The sequence below is a fragment of the Aspergillus steynii genome, assembly GCF_002849105.1.
Source record: "Aspergillus steynii IBT 23096 chromosome Unknown P170scaffold_9, whole genome shotgun sequence".
NCBI classification, from domain to species: domain Eukaryota; kingdom Fungi; phylum Ascomycota; class Eurotiomycetes; order Eurotiales; family Aspergillaceae; genus Aspergillus; species Aspergillus steynii.
In genome coordinates, this window is record NW_020194406.1 from 325,798 (window position 1) to 341,779 (window position 15,982).

General features: G+C 49.7%; 6 protein-coding genes and 1 non-coding gene across 7 annotated transcripts; 2 read left to right on the top strand and 5 right to left on the bottom strand.

Annotated features, from left to right (window-relative positions):
* Window positions 1-591: 591 nt before the first annotated feature.
* On the bottom strand, window positions 592-2,028 carry P170DRAFT_513436 (isopenicillin N synthase family dioxygenase). Its single transcript, XM_024855108.1, has 3 exons — window positions 1,560-2,028; window positions 1,153-1,485; window positions 592-1,082 (listed from the first exon to the last, which is right to left on the bottom strand). Exons 1-3 carry the CDS (start codon window positions 1,963-1,965, stop codon window positions 634-636), a joined length of 1,188 nt encoding a protein of 395 aa, XP_024699510.1. The 5' UTR covers window positions 1,966-2,028; the 3' UTR covers window positions 592-633.
* Window positions 2,029-2,510: 482 nt separating this feature from the next.
* Window positions 2,511-2,582, top strand: P170DRAFT_t185. Its single transcript has one exon. It is a non-coding gene; the product is annotated as a tRNA-Ala (tRNA).
* A 203-nt stretch (window positions 2,583-2,785) lies between these two features.
* Window positions 2,786-4,330, bottom strand: P170DRAFT_502833 (amidohydrolase family protein; the record flags this gene model as incomplete). The annotated part of the gene is made up of 3 exons (XM_024854186.1): window positions 3,816-4,330; window positions 2,918-3,763; window positions 2,786-2,878 (listed from the first exon to the last, which is right to left on the bottom strand). Exons 1-3 carry the CDS (start codon window positions 4,275-4,277, stop codon window positions 2,786-2,788), a joined length of 1,401 nt encoding a protein of 466 aa, XP_024699511.1. The 5' UTR covers window positions 4,278-4,330.
* A 381-nt stretch (window positions 4,331-4,711) lies between these two features.
* Window positions 4,712-5,850, bottom strand: P170DRAFT_450385 (ketopantoate reductase family protein; the record flags this gene model as incomplete). The annotated part of the gene is made up of 3 exons (XM_024851122.1): window positions 4,712-4,873; window positions 4,946-5,564; window positions 5,597-5,850. The coding sequence occupies 3 exons, from the start codon at window positions 5,848-5,850 to the stop codon at window positions 4,712-4,714; spliced, it is 1,035 nt and encodes a 344-aa protein (XP_024699512.1).
* A 244-nt stretch (window positions 5,851-6,094) lies between these two features.
* On the bottom strand, window positions 6,095-10,802 carry P170DRAFT_458874 (D-hydantoinase; the record flags this gene model as incomplete). The annotated part of the gene is made up of 6 exons (XM_024851825.1): window positions 6,095-6,876; window positions 9,024-9,240; window positions 9,322-10,036; window positions 10,098-10,517; window positions 10,578-10,714; window positions 10,770-10,802. 6 exons carry the CDS (start codon window positions 10,800-10,802, stop codon window positions 6,095-6,097), a joined length of 2,304 nt encoding a protein of 767 aa, XP_024699513.1.
* A 521-nt stretch (window positions 10,803-11,323) lies between these two features.
* Window positions 11,324-12,461, top strand: P170DRAFT_502842 (n-carbamyl-d-amino acid amidohydrolase; the record flags this gene model as incomplete). The annotated part of the gene is made up of 1 exon (XM_024854187.1): window positions 11,324-12,461. One exon carries the CDS (start codon window positions 11,324-11,326, stop codon window positions 12,401-12,403), a length of 1,080 nt encoding a protein of 359 aa, XP_024699514.1. The 3' UTR covers window positions 12,404-12,461.
* Window positions 12,462-12,552: 91 nt separating this feature from the next.
* Window positions 12,553-14,973, bottom strand: P170DRAFT_513438 (Zn(II)2Cys6 transcription factor; the record flags this gene model as incomplete). Its single annotated transcript, XM_024855109.1, has 2 exons — window positions 12,553-12,947; window positions 13,032-14,973. 2 exons carry the CDS (start codon window positions 14,971-14,973, stop codon window positions 12,598-12,600), a joined length of 2,292 nt encoding a protein of 763 aa, XP_024699515.1. The 3' UTR covers window positions 12,553-12,597.
* Window positions 14,974-15,982: the final 1,009 nt, after the last annotated feature.

Below are 15,982 nucleotides of genomic sequence, written 5' to 3' on the forward strand. Positions count from 1 at the left end.
GATCATGGTTCCCATGCTCACGAAAGCATTGCCTCCAGGGATTCTCATATGACCCCACAGTGATAGATCGCCATTTTCCTAAAGAGGTTTCAAAGTCAACAACATTGGCGATGATACTGACTGGGGATCCCAGAAGCAAGCCTGGAGAGCAGTAGCGAAGCGATAAGACTCTCCAGTGGGGCCAACAAACGGGTGCCAGATGGCGAAATTAAGCCAAACGATAGAGCGATTGCCGTTATCTCGCCGCCAAACTATGTGGACCTCAGGGAGATATGCCGGTTTACGGCGAGGATTTGTGGTTCTAGGCCAGATCTGATGGGGCTCGATAAGGACCTTCGGCAAAATCTTCGCCGACATGCGTTGAAACGGGCCGCTTTTGATTCCGAATATATTCCAAGAATAGCGGAGGTATCGACGGCTGAAATTCTTGGTTATTGTCGTTTCTAGAAATGTCGCAATAGCTAGTGTGCTCGCATCATGCTTTCAAGGCCATTTACCAGGCTCACAAATTTAGTCCGGTCGGGAAAAAATCTCTCTACGATGAGAATGTGGGAAAATCGAAAAATTCTGTCAGAGCGTAAAATTTCCTAGCTAAACCACAGGCCTATCTCCAGAAACATTGAGATGCTACCATCACATGTCACTAACAAGAATACCATTCACTTTCGTCATGCCTGGTGGCAGAGCCGTCGATGCACTGTTGATTGCGCTCGGATGCTTGTGGTGCGCCCGCTGCAATCGTCGATTGTAGTGCTCATAACCAGTCATACCATGCAGGTACTGTTCGTTGAGCGGGTTCTCCTCCGTCGCAAACTGTGGCAGCGTAGTGACAAGCTCGTCATTATTCATACCGAAAAAGAAGGGCATAGAATATCTGTTTTGCGAAACCTTTCCTTCTGGCGCTGTATTGCAGACTCTGTGGACGGTGCTCTGGAACACATCATTGGTGAGTCGACCAACCATATCGCCCAGATTGACTACAAATGTTTCAGGCTCCAGCTTGGGCTTGACCCATTGTCCGGCAGCGTTCAGGACTTCGAGAGACTCGGCATAGTAAGGCCTTTGGGCAATCATTGTCATCACTGTAGTGCAGGTGGTGTGTTAGCAGATGCTGTAGAGAGTTATCCACAGGTCTGCAGCAAATAAACGTACTTTGGATGTCAGTGTGGGCACCGAGTCCGATTTCTTCCTGGGCTGATCCCTCCTGGGGAGGGTAGTGAATCGCGCGGATCGTCGCAATGGGGTATGTTGTCTTTTTGTCGAAGAAGGTCTCCTCTTCACCCATGGCTAGAGCGAGGACACGGATCATCTTCCTCATCAGATCCAAGCACGATGCACGGTATGCCTCGATCGCAGGTCGAAACTTCGGAGCATCCTGTGGGTCTGGCCAGAGATTGTCCCGCTTGAGGATCTTAGGCATCGCGTCGCCCACTCCGAGAGGATCAAGATATGGATCGTAGCTGATGTACACGGATTCCTTCGAATCTACATAGTAAAGGAAATATCAATTGATGAACTTGTAAGAAGAAATTGGCAAGAGTGCTGGGAAATATTAATACCTCCTTTAGAAAGTCCATCGATATTTGTGTAGTAGGGCTCTTCATAGCCCATGTAGGACGGCGAAGTAGACTGGTGAATCTTCATTTTGTTTTCCAGCGGAAGACCGAAGAATTCCTCAAGGGCATCAAATGCAGCATCAACAATGTTCCAGTCGATTCCGTGGTTCTTTATAACGAAAAAGCCCACCTTGATACAGGCGTCTCGGATCTCGCTGACCATGCGTTTTTTTTCTGTGGCTGTGGCTGTTGGAGAGGTAAGAGGCCGTAGGTCAATAACAGGTATACTGGTGAAGTTTCCAGCGTTTGAGGTGGAAAGCTCGCGGGTGATACCCTGGGATAGGACTATTTTTCCACTGGAAGCATTGGTTGTGCTTGGCACAGAGTCGGATCTTGTAGTGGTAGACATTTGGCGCTTGGTTGTGTTGTTGGAAAAATAAAAGAAAAATATATCTGTTACCCGACTGCAGTTTGCGTTTAAAAACGAGACCCAGAAAGAAATATATAGAAAGCCGAAGCTAAGGGGAGAGCGGATGAGATGACATGAGATTTAACTCTAGCTTTGCCACACACGACCTGAGATAAGCAAAACCCCTGTAATTCCCCCTTTGGCCGCCCGAATTGATATGATATGCCCTGGCCGTAATTTGATCCGTGATTCACGCTATGCAAACTATGATAGCGGCTTGGACTTTCGGTTTATCATGACTCACAAGGAGTGAGACTGTAGATTCTCGCTATTTGTTCCAGTGATCAAGAAGGCCACGAAAACCTCGATTGACTATGTTCATGCGGTCCAGGAAAGACAACTCAACCGAAAGATCGCTGTTGGTTGATTTGTCCCTCGTCTTTGAAGTCAAGCTCGTCGTTTTGAAGCCACCTCCGCAAGATAGCGAGTTCCGTGTTGATAAGAATTGAAGTCTTCCGCAATGTGGAGACCGTTTTATCGTCTTCGGGGATGTGGTTTAGTGGTATAACGTTCGCTTAGCATGCGAAAGGTCTGGGGTTCGATTCCCCACCTCTCCATTCCGAAGTCATTTTTTGTATTTTTGCTTTTGGTGTTTTTTTGGGAAGTAGTGATTCATTGAACTTAGAATTGGGATACAAAGGCGTAACTGGACTTAGTGGCACCTAGTTACCAGAGCATCAAAAAAGGAAAAACAAGAGGAGATAGGAGGAATTGGGAGATAAAAGATAACATAGAGATATAAGTAGAGTGAATATATTCGTCACACATAACTCCAGTTTCTTTTTTGAGGCTGCGCCTTAACCCCCGATCTCTGTTGCAGCCTGGCAATTGTTTCGCGAGTTTTAACCTTTAACTGCTCCTCGTCAATTGCTACCAGAGCACCATCCCGTACAACTTCACGGCCATCAAGCACAACCATCTCAACATCGCGTCCTGTACAAGAGTGCACTATGATTGTCGCTGGATGAATGCCCCCTTCTCCGAGCAGCGCCTCATTGAACGGCGCTGCACCTAGACCATTAGCATTCAAAACAACAAAATCAGCTTTCTTGCCTGCCTCCAAGCTTCCTATCTCTTTCTCCAAGCCAAGCGCCTTGGCTCCATTAATTGTTGCCATCTCAATAACTAGCTCTGCCGGCATAACATGAGCATCTTGTAGCCTTGCCTTGTGAATAATGCCCGCAAGATGCATGTCTCGGAAAAGGTCATGTTGATTATTGCAGGGGCCACCGTCGCTCCCAAGGCATACATTTACACCATGGTCGAGAAGCTCGGGGATCGGAGCAATCCCGTCACCCAGTTTGGCATTGCTTGTCGGGTTATGTGCGATGTGCGTGCCGTCTGCGCGCAAGATATCCATGTCCACCGCAGAGTCAAGATGGACCATATGACCCAACATTACGTGCGGACCGGCTGCGTGTACATTGCGAGTGAACTTGCCCGGTGTCGCTGAGTAGCTCTTTTGGATCATGTCATAGTCCTTGGCTGACTCCGATAAGTGCATGGTGAGACGGATATCATGGTCTTTGGCCGCCTTGCCAGTGGCTGCAAAACCTGCTTCGTCGGCTCCCCTTGGCGTTTCAGTGGCAACCCATACATGCAACCGATCATTGCACGACCCATGGTATTCACGATGAGCGGATAGGACGCTATCAATGGACATCAGGCTGGCTTGGGCATCGCGGGCGTCGGGAATTCCGGCACTAGGATCCGACCGAGGTCCTTTGACTAGTTTTCCCTTTTTATCATAGTCAGAATCACTGCATCTGTTCTCCAATTTCGTGACTTACCAAGCATGCACGAATTCCAGTCTCCTTCACCGCACGACAGACCCCGTCGAAGCCTGCCGACGCGGGAAGCATAGGCTCGAGGAAACAAGTGGTACCAGTCTTGATCATCTCGGCCATGGCGAGCTTTGCAGCGACGTAGCCGTCGTTTTCCTGGAGGTTCACTTCCATTGGCCAAATCGCGCAGGATGCCCACTCGTGCAGGTTGAGGTCCTCGCATAGTCCTCGCATGATCGATTGAATGACATGGACGTGGCCGTTCACAAGGCCAGGGATGACGATCCCACGCTGGAGATCGACTATCTTCGTATCTGGCGTCACGGGAACTTTGTCTAACTTGCTCATGGGATCTATAGCAGTGATCCGGTTCTCATTGACCGCGATAAAACCATTGCGAATGACGCGCCGTTTCTCGTCCACGGTGATAATGATGCCATTGGTATATAATGCTGCGGGTACGCTCATGATACCGGTCTTTGATCTGTGAACTGATAGACGATTGAAATAATTGCAAAGACTGGTGTAAGCCGATAACAGTGGGAAATCGCTTTTTCCTTTTTCCTTGTGTCCTAATTTCTTTCCCAGGAGGATTGGTTGGGTGTATTAACCAGGGGCACCCATTGGGACGGTCGGTTTAGCCTTGAGCGCCTGCCGTCGGCATTGATAGCGGCAAGCACCGATAGGCGGCGGCCCGAAGCCGGCCGGATCTGATAAGGGAGGTGGTACCCAATCGAGAACCGTACCTCTACCCTTGGGACCATTCATGTTGCGATATGGTGAAGGATCAATCGCCAGAAAGATGCGACTTTAGGTTTATTGTAATTATTTCTATCTAACAAGAGATTCGGATTGAATTACATGCTAGTATGTATCTTAGGCGCAGATTCATCCGAACATTCTCACGATCGCGGTATATCCCCCATTCGCTTTTGCTGTTTTATCCTCTCCTGAAGAGCTCTCAGCAAGGCGTAGATGGTGGTCAAGGTCGGAGCTGGCACGCCTAATCTTTGTGCCTCACGGACTGGCTCCCCAACAATGGTTTCAATCTCCATGAAATTCCCCTAGTCGTACATCACCACCATGGTTAGACCGCACAGAATGGTAGTAGAACTAGTGGAAGCCGAGAAATTTACCTTTTCAATGTCCTGTTGCATGCTCGGTTTGAAGTGCCGGTCTAGGGGATCAGCTGCCAGCGAAATCTCCTCCTGATCGGGCGCCAGCTTTACTCCCGCCGCGCGAGCAATACTCTTGATTTCGAGCATCACGGGTAATATGAGCTCGGTGATGGGTGACCTTGCAACCTTAATGCTCGAGCAATCCATTCCTGTGATTGCGCAGAGCGAATTGAATGACACGTTATAGACCAGCTTTCGCCACCGAATAAATGCCACATCCTCCTCGTATTCGACAGTCGCTTTCCCAGATGCCTGATAAAGACTGCAGAATTTGATTGCAGCAGCGCGCTCCTCCTCAATGGGTAGGTCATGATTCCTGAACGCCCCAACTATCAGGTGGTCGTGGCCTGGTTGATGAACAACTCCGCGACTCGGTTCAAGTACACTCATGCGGGAAACCCCAGAGATAACGACGTTAGATGGGAAATGGGCGATTATGGGCTTCTCGACATTTATGCCATTTTGGATCAGCACAATAGCCGTGTGGCCCGGAGTAACAGCCGGTGCAATGATGTCGGCCACAGTAGGAGGAATATCGGGCGTATTCTTGGTACAAACGACGATGAAATCGAATCGACTGGGGCAATCGCTGTCATTCAACGCTGAAACCTGACTGGAGACTGTGAATATAAGCAGGCGTATGTTCGGCGAATGGCTCTGAGCCACAACTCACTGTGTGTTGGTCTCCACGAGATAATACTGCCGTAATCAACGGAGTCAATTTTAATTCCTTGTTCACGGACTATAGTGTAGTTTGACCGGAGGACAGCTGTGACGGTTGCCAGTCCACCGGCTTCCAGATTGTAGGCCGTGATCGCTCCTATCCCACCAAAGCCCACGACCAATATGCTTGACGTGGACATAGTTTCCAAATAGCTCTGTAACAAAAGGATTAGAGAGAAATTAGGACAGTTTACTTGACGATTTTCATTACTACGTTCTGTTTTAGGCTAAAACTGACTTATATGTTGTTAGGCCAGCGAGCATTGTAAAAATATATTCCCGCACTATTGATAATCGTGTGCCTTAAGATAAGAAACAACAGCAATCTCTTAAGCTATTTCTATTCCGACCGCTAGTACGGAGTAATGGATATAGAAAAACCAACTAAAGCCAATCCTGGCCCCTTCGCTCTCGCGCAGGAAAAGCGGGGCGATAAACCCCCGATTTCGTCGTCCGGAGACCCACGCGGACAAGGCCCAGCAGGAAGTGCACGCCGACTGCAACGCCGTCGACAACCATGACTTGGCCGTCGTCCATGAGAACCGCCTGCCGACATGCTTCATGCAAGCCCGTCATACCCGCACAGCCCAGACAAACGCAGTCGGCGCCCCGATCCACGAGCTTTCGCGCCGCCGTCGCGAGGCCCGCATGCACAAAGCCTTTAGGTGCTGACTCGAGTTCGAGAACCGACGCGTTGCCTGTCTCACAGCCGACAAAGTTGTTTCCCAGTCCCAGGTCAAACGTTGCTCGAGAATGGCGCATGCTGGATCGCTCGCTGGTAGTTACGATTCCCAACTGATCGCCGCACATTCGGCTCGCGTAGAGCGCCGCCTCCATGATCCCAATGGCGGGCTGGGGGTATTCCTCGCGCAGCATGCCAATCAGAGGATGGGCCGAGAAGCACGCCACAAGGAAGGCGTCGATTTTGGGTGTCGTCAACTTTCTCAGCAACGAGGCCAAAGCTCGAAAACTGTCGGCGGCAGAGATGGTGGCGTCGACGTTGCCCTCGATAGCGCTGGGGCCTGTCTTGGGACATGTGAATCCGTAGACCGAGACATGGGGTGGCAATGTAGACTCAATGCTTCTGAGGCATGACTCGGTCATAGATTCCGTTGAGTTTGGGTTGATGAGAAGAATGTTGACTTGCTGGGTGGAGCTTCCTTGGACTGATGGAAGATCCATGGTGAGCGATTTGGAGTTCACGGATTGAAGTCCGCCAGATTGGAGATATTTAATTGGTCCCTGAGCTACCATTATTAAAACGTTTTATTGCTTTACCCCGCCATGTTCGACTCTCCACCTTATCGGGACATGATAGGGAGAAGTTAATTTAGCGGCCCGAAGATAACGTTGGCCGACAAGCCCCAAAGTCGGTCAAGATCTCTTGATCAACACTTTTGCAGTCATTCTGACAGTCCACCACTAGAATATTGGTCATCAGGTGACACCAAGTTACACCCTACTTTAGTGAACATATTTGACTCCTTGCGCACCTACTGATTCTCCAAGACCAACAAACAGTTTCTGCTATTCGATATGCCTACTGCTATTGCCCCAACCCCCGTCGAGCCTCCAATGGAGGGTATCGCTGGCGTCATCGAAGGCAAACTCGTGCTTTCACAAGGCTTAGAGCGGACTCTTGATCCTAACGGCGTGAGCGGCAATTTCAATGAGATCCCTGTAATCGACTTGACACCTTTGACAGTCGTGGACCCCAACCCCAAAGACATGGACCGACTAGTTGCCGAGCTGCGGGATGCCTGCACTCGAGTGGGCTTTTTTGTCATTCAAAACCATGGTATTGAATGGTCCATTGTGGAGTCTGCTTTTGCTGGTTTGAAGGAATTCTTTGCTCTTCCAATGGATACGAAGAAGAAGGTGCACCAATCGCTGTCCCCATCTTACATGGGTTACGAAGAGCCCTACTATACGAATGTTGATCGATTGAAGAAGGGCGGTTAGTACACCACCCGGCATGATAATTCATGATTGATCCACTGATAATGCGTGTTTGTAGATCTTAGAGAGTCCATGACGACGGGCTACGAGCCTGACCTAGACCCCGAGGGTGCAGGTTATCAGCCCGAGATCCTCCTCCGCCACAACCTGTGGCCGGATGATGCGGATTCGCCCTTATTTAAGCCCAGTATGCGCGAATATCGTGCTGCGTGTCTATCTCTCATGCGAAAGCTTACCGTGGCGATGGCGAAGGCCATGGGTATTCCCGACGATTACTTCAACAAGAAATTCACCTACCCCGTTGCCGGCATCAGGGGTCTCTATTATCCCCCACAGCCTGTCGACGATGACGAGTCGACTGGTCTTGGTGCTCATACAGATGTACAATGTAAGCCAGTCCCCTCTCCTCATGGCCAACAGTAGATCTAAAAATGACCGGTTGAAGTCATGACCATGATCGCCCAAGACCCTTTCGATGTCGAATCTCTCGAGGTGCTCAACGCCTCCGGCCACTGGATAAAACCTAAGCTCCAGCCACAGACATTCGTAGTCAACCTTGGCGACATGATGGCGCGACTGACCAACGATGTTTACCTGAGCACCGTCCATCGAGTGCGCAACGTGACCGGTCAGAAACGCTACTCCTTGCCTTTCTTCTTCGGTCTGAATAACGACGAGCTTATTTCACCTTTGCCGAAATTCATCACTCCGCAAACCCCTCTTCGCGAGGGCTATGAGACGGGAATGACTGCCTATGAGCACTATAATCGTCGGATGCGGCGAGCTCATCATAAGCATTTTACGGCTTCTGAGAAGACGGGTATGGGCTTGCCGAAAGGAATGACGAGGGTTGATGGAGAGATTGTTGAGGGCTTGTAACTTTGGTCATGCTGCAGTGTAAACCGGAAAATAAGACAAGCTAAATTTCAGGGAATGGACAGATTTGTTACATTTCAACATGAATTTACGCTTAGTTAATCTCTATGGGGAGATCTGTCGTAATGATAGTAAGAACAGTCGTAGAGGAAATGAGTAAAATGAGTAAGATGAATAGAGGTAAGTCTTTTAGGATACAAGTGGCCATATCATGAGAGCCTGAACAGTCAACCATCATTTACCGTGACTAATTGGAATATGCCACTCTTTTAGGTAGGTTATTTGCCATTGGGAAAGCTCCTTGTGCGGATGTTCCTTCTCACAAGAAACCGGTGAAACTTTGACGATTTTGCCCGGGAAGTAAGTCGAACGGTACAATTCTATACATAATTAGAATTATTTATGGCTCCAATAGTAATTTCAACTACAAATCTCTAGAATCTCTACATCCAGTACTTCGACTCATTCAACTTCATACCCATGGCTGTCTGTCCTGCTTGGCCTGTCAGAGTCGTCGAAGGCTGTCTCTTCAAGAATTGGCCTTCGCCCTTCCGGCCCACTACCCCTTCTCCATCGCGGTCCCAGGCCAGCTTTCCGCGCAAAAACACCCATCGCGGCCAATTGCGTACCTTGATACCCTCAAACGGTGTAAAATCAATTCGATGATGAAGGCTTTCGTTGGTGATGGTAAATCTCTTTGTTCTTTGCTTCTCAGAGTGAGCCTTGACACCGTTCGTTGCTTGCCCGTTAATGCACTTAGGTGTCGACCCATTTACAACGGGCAATCCTGGTGCATTATAACCTTCTTCCGGGTACCAGATGACAATGTCGGCATCGTATCCGGGGAGCAGACTTCCCTTGCGGTCTCCTAGCCCGTAAAGCTTCGCCGGGTTGGTTGAGGTAAGCTGCACGAATCGAGGTAAGGAGATATGGATTGAACTATCTCCATTGCCATGGCTTTTGTGGCCGACTGTCCTGTTGAACAATAGCGGAAGCCTTGTCTCTACGCCCGGCACGCCATTGGGTACATTTCGAAAATCCCGTCGAGGCTTTCCATCGCCATCTGCTGTGCTGAGTCCGCGCATTTTTCCGCACGGATGGTCGAAGGCACTGGGTGCGTGATCAGACGAGACGACAGTGAATGTCCCATTGGCTAGACCCCTCCATAAGTACTCTAAGTCTTTGGCATCATGGCGAAGAGGCGGGGCGCAGATGTTGCGGGCTCCGTCGAAGTCATCAGGACCCGACATGAGGTGCTCACTGATCAGGTACAGATAATGGGGGCATGTTTCGGCATGGATAGGTAGGAGTCTCCGTTGGGCTTCGTTGACATGGCGCACTGCTTCTGGGGCCGACATGTGCACAATGAGAATCGGGGTGTCGGTGATCTCCGCCAGACTGATGGCGCGATATGTTGCCTCGCTCTCTGCGATTTGGGGTCGCGCGACGGAGTGGAAGTAGCTGTCTAGGTTCCCTTGTTCTGCAAGGCGTCTTGTCGTTGTCAGTCACCGGTCTGTCCAAGAACGTGGTGTGGTTATGAGCTGTCGCTTACTTCGTGATTTGCTCGATAATATCGTTGTTCTCACAATGGATCATGGTCGTGATCCCTAGTCGACGAGCCCTCATCATCAGGTTGAAAAGGTCCCCATCGCCCAGCCTGAGTGGCTGGTATGTCATGTACAGTTTTATGCTTGTGATGCCTCGATCTACAAGCGCTGGCAGTTCTTCATTTAGTACCGACTCGTTCGGATTCGTGACGATCAAGTGGAATCCGTAATCGCAGAAGGCGTTCCCAGTAGCCTTCTTATGGTACGCCTCCAGCGCGGGCCAAAGGCTCTCCTCGGTGCGTTTCTGTGTCGCGAATGCAATCACGGTCGTGTTTCCACCTGCGATCGCCGACCTTGTTCCAGTCTCCCAAGTGTCTCCGGTGGGTGCGTTATCCTGCGCGATGTGGACGTGCGAGTCGACACCACTAGATTTTCGCGGTTAAGATAGGTTCGGAAAGTTCAGAGATACAGTTGCTTTAACTTACCCTGGCGTAATATAGGCCCCCTCGGCGTCTATAACTTCAGTGGCATCCCCTACTTCTAGATTAAGACCCAGAGTCGCAATTTTTCCATCGCGAACTCCAATCTCAGTGCCGAATGGCAGTACCTCGGCAGCAGTAACCTTGAAATAAATGCTCAGCAATTAGATCTCACGTAGGTGGAACAATAGAGCTCACAATGCGACCGTTTCTAATGATCATGTCCAACATGACGACAAGTAGGACCAGCTGAGCGACAGGATTGGAGACAGATAATCTTGAATGGAAAACGAATACAACATCGAGCACGAAGCAGAGCAAGCTAACAGTGTAAAACAAGTTCTAATGAAGAAAAAATGAGCCTCGGGATTCTGCATCCATGGAACTGCTTCCAGTATCTCAACGGATGGGCCACTTTGATATTGATAGGCTACAATCTCGACCTTATCGGAAACATTGGCCGTCGGCCAAGTCACGGCCAACCCGATAGCTCACGCTAACTGCTTACTTACGGCCCGATCTCCAGCGACCGATCTGTGTCTTTCCCCTCTTTGGAGTTGTGATTTGGGAATTCAATGCCCGATTAAGGTAGGGGTGCTAACGAGGTGGTGGCCAGCTCGCTCATCCTCATCGTTGAGTTGAATAAAAGGTAGACATAGCCTAATATCCAATAAACTCTGCTATAGGCACTTTTCCTTTTCTTTTTTCAAACATTGCAGTTCGATTACCCAGCCCCGAGTACGGCAACTACAATGATGTCCTCCAGAACCCTTACTGTCGCTGCAGCGCAGCTTGGTGCTATTCAGCTTGCCACCCCGCGATCGCAAGTCATAAACCGCATGTTAAAACTCCTCGATCGAGCGAAACAATCCGAAGTCCGCCTGGTCGTCTTTCCCGAGCTTGCCCTGACGACTTTCTTCCCCCGGCATATCATTCAGGATCCCGGTGAAGTAGCCAAGTATTTCGAACCCGAGTCAGCCGAAGACCCAGCAGCGCTCCTGAAAAATGACAATACTCGGCCTCTCTTCCACCGTGCCAGAGACCTCGGAATCGACATTTCCTTCGGCTACGGAGAGCGCTGGTCTGACAAGGACGGCAAACTCACCGACTACAACACGATGATCTACTATTCGGCAAAGAGCAATGCCGTCCTGGCCAAGTACCGCAAAGTCCACCTCCCCGGAACAAAGGAGCCCGTCCGGAAGCCTGACCACGCTGAGCAATTGGAAAAAATGTTCTTTGCGCCCGGCGACCTGGGGTTCCAGGCTTTCAGGGTCCCGGGACTAGTCGATGGCACGCTGACGGCGCGGGATGGCGACGCGACTCCACAATCTGCTACTGAGGGTCAGGGCGATCCCATACTGGGTATGCTGCTTTGCAACGATCGCCGCTGGCCAGAAGCGTGGCGCTGCTACGGTCTCCAGGGCGTGGAGCTAGTCTTGGAAGGCTACAACACATGTGGATACGCGCCGCAGCGCCCAGGGACGGAAAAGGAGCAGGAGGAGCTGGCGGTGTTTCATCACCGACTGTCGTGCCAGGCCGGTAGCTATCAGAATGCTTGTTTCAGCATCCACTGCGCAAAGGCCGGTTACGAGGATGGTGGCTTGCTGATTGCTAGCTCCATGATTGTGGCGCCCAGTGGCAGGGTTATTGCTGAGTCTACGACCTCTGATGATGAGCTTGTTGTCGCGCAGATTAATCTGGCGGATTGCCGATACTATAAGGAGGGTGTTTTCAACTTTGAGAAGCATCGCCGGGTTGAACATTACGGTCGCATAGTTGAACAAACGGGGGTTCAGGAAGTGCCTTTGCTGGCAGGGGAGAGTGTCTGAATAGTGTTCAGGGAAGAAGAATACACATAAATTAGTAAAAAGAAGAAGAAGGGGCGGGGGATAACATTCGTTAAGAGTGAGTAGGATAGAGCGAATGAAATAAAGCTTTATTGAGCATTTCACAATCTCTGCTAAGGATCCTTGTTTCATCGTAAGCCAATTTAATTGTACCACCGGAGGACAGTCCTTCACATTTATCCCTCCTCTGTAGTCTGCCATTCTCTGAACAAAGCCTCTATCCGCTTGAGGCTTGCACTGATTAGCCCCTTGCGACTGCCAGCACCCCTCTCGGCAAGTCGCAATGCCCATCTCCATCGCCTGGTAAGTCCTTGGAGCTCGGTATACTCTTTTATGAAAGTATAATTTGCATTAGGCGAGGGGGCTCCAGCGCTGGAGGAGCCGGTAGATGGTCTCCTGATGTCTGGATGATCAGGGGACTCATGAGGGAGTATGTTACCGCTCACTGAACTACTCTGCAATGGTTGAATCAACACCAGAAGGTGCATTAAAAATGTAGATAAAACCGCAAAGTTGTGTCTGGACCCTAATGATCATGTCAGTTCTTCCTTTGCGTCCGAGAGATCCAGAGCCTATGATAATGCGGTTGATGCAAAACAGGTTGTCTTACAGCTATACCAGAAACTATCCCAATCAGCATTGGTCAGTGTTTCAACAAATCTGACCAGCTCCCTCGTCGACTGCGTAGCTCCCACTATGACTGCAGCTGCCCCGTCATTCTCCCAAAGAGAAAGTTGCTCCGGGTGTGTCTGCGCCGTAATGCCAGCCATGGCTAGAGGACGTAGCAACACTCGAAATAGAGACACCTGTGCAGTGAGATAAGCCAATCGTAACGAGCCACTGCTAACAAGACCGCTCATGACCCATCCTCCGAGTGGAATCTCTCTGTTTGTGTTGCCATCGGCCCCGACCCGTAGAAACTGAGGAAGGTCTTGGTTCCATTTCATCAGCCGTTCTCTCAGTGGACGCACCAGGTTAAGGGCCAGTCGCAGGTCCATCGTCATTTGGTTCATGGCACGTACTGTATAGAATGTTCTCATGATATCACGCACAATCATAGTGAGGGTTATGAGATGATAAAACTGGCCGGTGAATTTTTCCCTTCGCTCAGAGTCGGTGCCGGTGACGTGTTCAATCAATTCGCCTCGGTTCGGTAGAGGAACATCACAGTCCTCCATGTTTATGTGAGTTGGCATCCCCTGACCGAATGCTGTCCATGTCTCGGTAACAAGTATTGCCCACCAGAGATGCTTCCGCAATCTCCTTTCCCACCGCTTGATTGCACTCCAGTTCGTGGGATCACGGTTCAAACCAAGCGTTTGGCTGTTGGAAACCATCATCGCACAGAGCTGCCAGTTGAAAGGCGTCTCGCCAAAGAAATCCTCCCGTGACTGGCATTGCAGAATAAGTAAACATGTCTGCACTGTGCATAGTCTAACGTCGGGCAATTCCAGCTGAAGAGCAGTCCAGGATATACGGACCAGTTGTGTTGCCGACGGGGCCTCGCTGGCTTCTAGCGACAAAGCGTTATCGTATAAAAGAAAAGACACGCTAGATGCACAGATTGCGGCGAGAAATGAAAGTGGAATGCTCTCAACCTTCTCATCGGTGGACGGAATTTGTTCTTGACTGATGATAGGAAATGACGGATGGATAAATTCGAAGTAGACTCGGATTGATTCCCGAGCAAACGAAGGGCGGACCAGAATATTGAACTTTTGCCGAAGCTCAATCAGTGAACCACAGTCCAGCTTTGGTTCCGAACTTTCCAGTCGACTTGTTTCTCCAACGATGAAAACAGGCGGTGGTTGGAATACTGAGTCACCTGCCCCAGTAGGACGTGTCTGCTGATACAAAATGGATGTGTAGGGAGACACAGACTGGAGGTCCTGGTTGAATCTCCGCCGTGCAATAAGATGTGAGTCTAGTTCCCCTAACGGACCCACAAAACGATATGACTTGCCGGTTTGCTGGTCTAGAGTTATGGTATTTGAGCGATGAGCTGCTTCATCGAGACTCGGTTGACGTGAAGTTGACACTGGTGAATCAGTAGCTCGAACATGTGGCATAGATTGCTCGGGGAGGCAGTGAGTGATAATCTCACTAGTTTCTCGAGGCGCTTCAGGTTGATTCCTGTGTTCAACACCGAGTTGGATATGCTGGGTGCAATCGAATGGAATCAAGAAGTCCTCCATGGATGTGTCAAAAAGGGACGGCTGTTGCTGTGTATGAGAACCCTCAGGAAGCCCGAATTCCGGAAATGAGAACGTCAACAAGGACCCTGTATCCGTTGGATTTTGTATTCCGCAGTCCTCGCTTTCTGGTTGGACGGCCTCATTATCGCTATACGGTTGAGATGGTGGGAGTGGCCGGCGCCGAGAGCCAGGCCCATTGACAAAGGTACACGGTCGGCCTTTTACGCGACACAACTCACATGGAGGTTTGGTTGCGATGACACAAGCAGCCTTTCGTGCTCGGCAGAGATCGCATGGCCTACTCCGGCGAGACTTATGTGGACGACCGCCAGTATACTGCGACGAAGCTGTTTCCATTGGAGGTAGTCAGACGTTCCAGCTTTCGTATATAGGCACATATTACGGCCTAGGGTTTACCAGCGCAAGAGAACGTCATCAAACCAGATCACTGTGATTTTGAGACATGACATCGAGCGACTGAGGTTTCACGCAAGGTAAGACTGGAATTGGAGTGCTGAAACGTGACCCAAGCGCGATAAGGATCTAGAGCCAATTAGCGGTCAGCTGCTATCAGTGATATCTTAGGTTGATGTTACTAATTTAGATGCTATAACTATATGCTCATAAGGCTGGCGTTCAAACTGGTACAGGGTTCGTTAGTTCAAAATCCGGGCTATTGTTACCTATGGGAGAAATCAAGCTTGGAACGCTGTACCTATAGGATATTTCCACCACAAGAATTCAATGGCTTGTTTTCAATCTCAGTCAATATTTGTGTGCCAATGACTTTGCCCGTCAACACTCCACCATCCAGAGCTCTGCCAGCACATTCTTCTATGTATGTCTAAACAGCCTATACCGGAAGCCATGTCGATATCCATTTAGGGACCTTGACAAACTCATCTGTTCCAGGTTCATGGCTGGTTTGCGTCAGTTTGTATCCACCCCGGATGAGGCTAATAGCAATTCCTAAGTACTAGAAATCCGCAAACTTTTGGCCTTTTGCACGCGAGTGTAGCCAAAGAGACCCAACTCATTATGGACTACTTGATGGGGACTGGGACTATGCCATCCGGGCAAGCTGACTTATTTTGGTTTGTTCGGGACATTTCGGAATAATGGCTCTTTTTATTTGTCAAACTGAAATATCCAAGGTATTCCCTACGTCCGTACAAGATTTGCTCAAATAGAAGAGAATTAGGTGAACGCGTCAGCGGTCACATCATGGCATGGCACCGGCTTGGCAATCAATCGCCTATCTCTGACGGCCAACGAAGCGTTATTATTGGGCAACGGGGGATGGGATGATAAGAAAGCAAGATAAGTCACTTTTAAAGAATTACTCCGAGTCCACGATAAGCCTTTT

Excerpts from the sequence above, each read along its gene's own strand:
- P170DRAFT_513436 (XM_024855108.1), bottom strand. The coding sequence starts at position 1,965 with ATGTCTACCACTACAAGATCCGACTCTGTGCCAAGCACAACCAATGCT. Across the intron at positions 1,486-1,559 it reads CGATGGACTTTCTAAAGGAG|ATTCGAAGGAATCCGTGTAC; the intron begins GTATTAATATTT and ends TTTACTATGTAG. Across the intron at positions 1,083-1,152 it reads TGCCCACACTGACATCCAAA|TGATGACAATGATTGCCCAA; the intron begins GTACGTTTATTT and ends CCTGCACTACAG.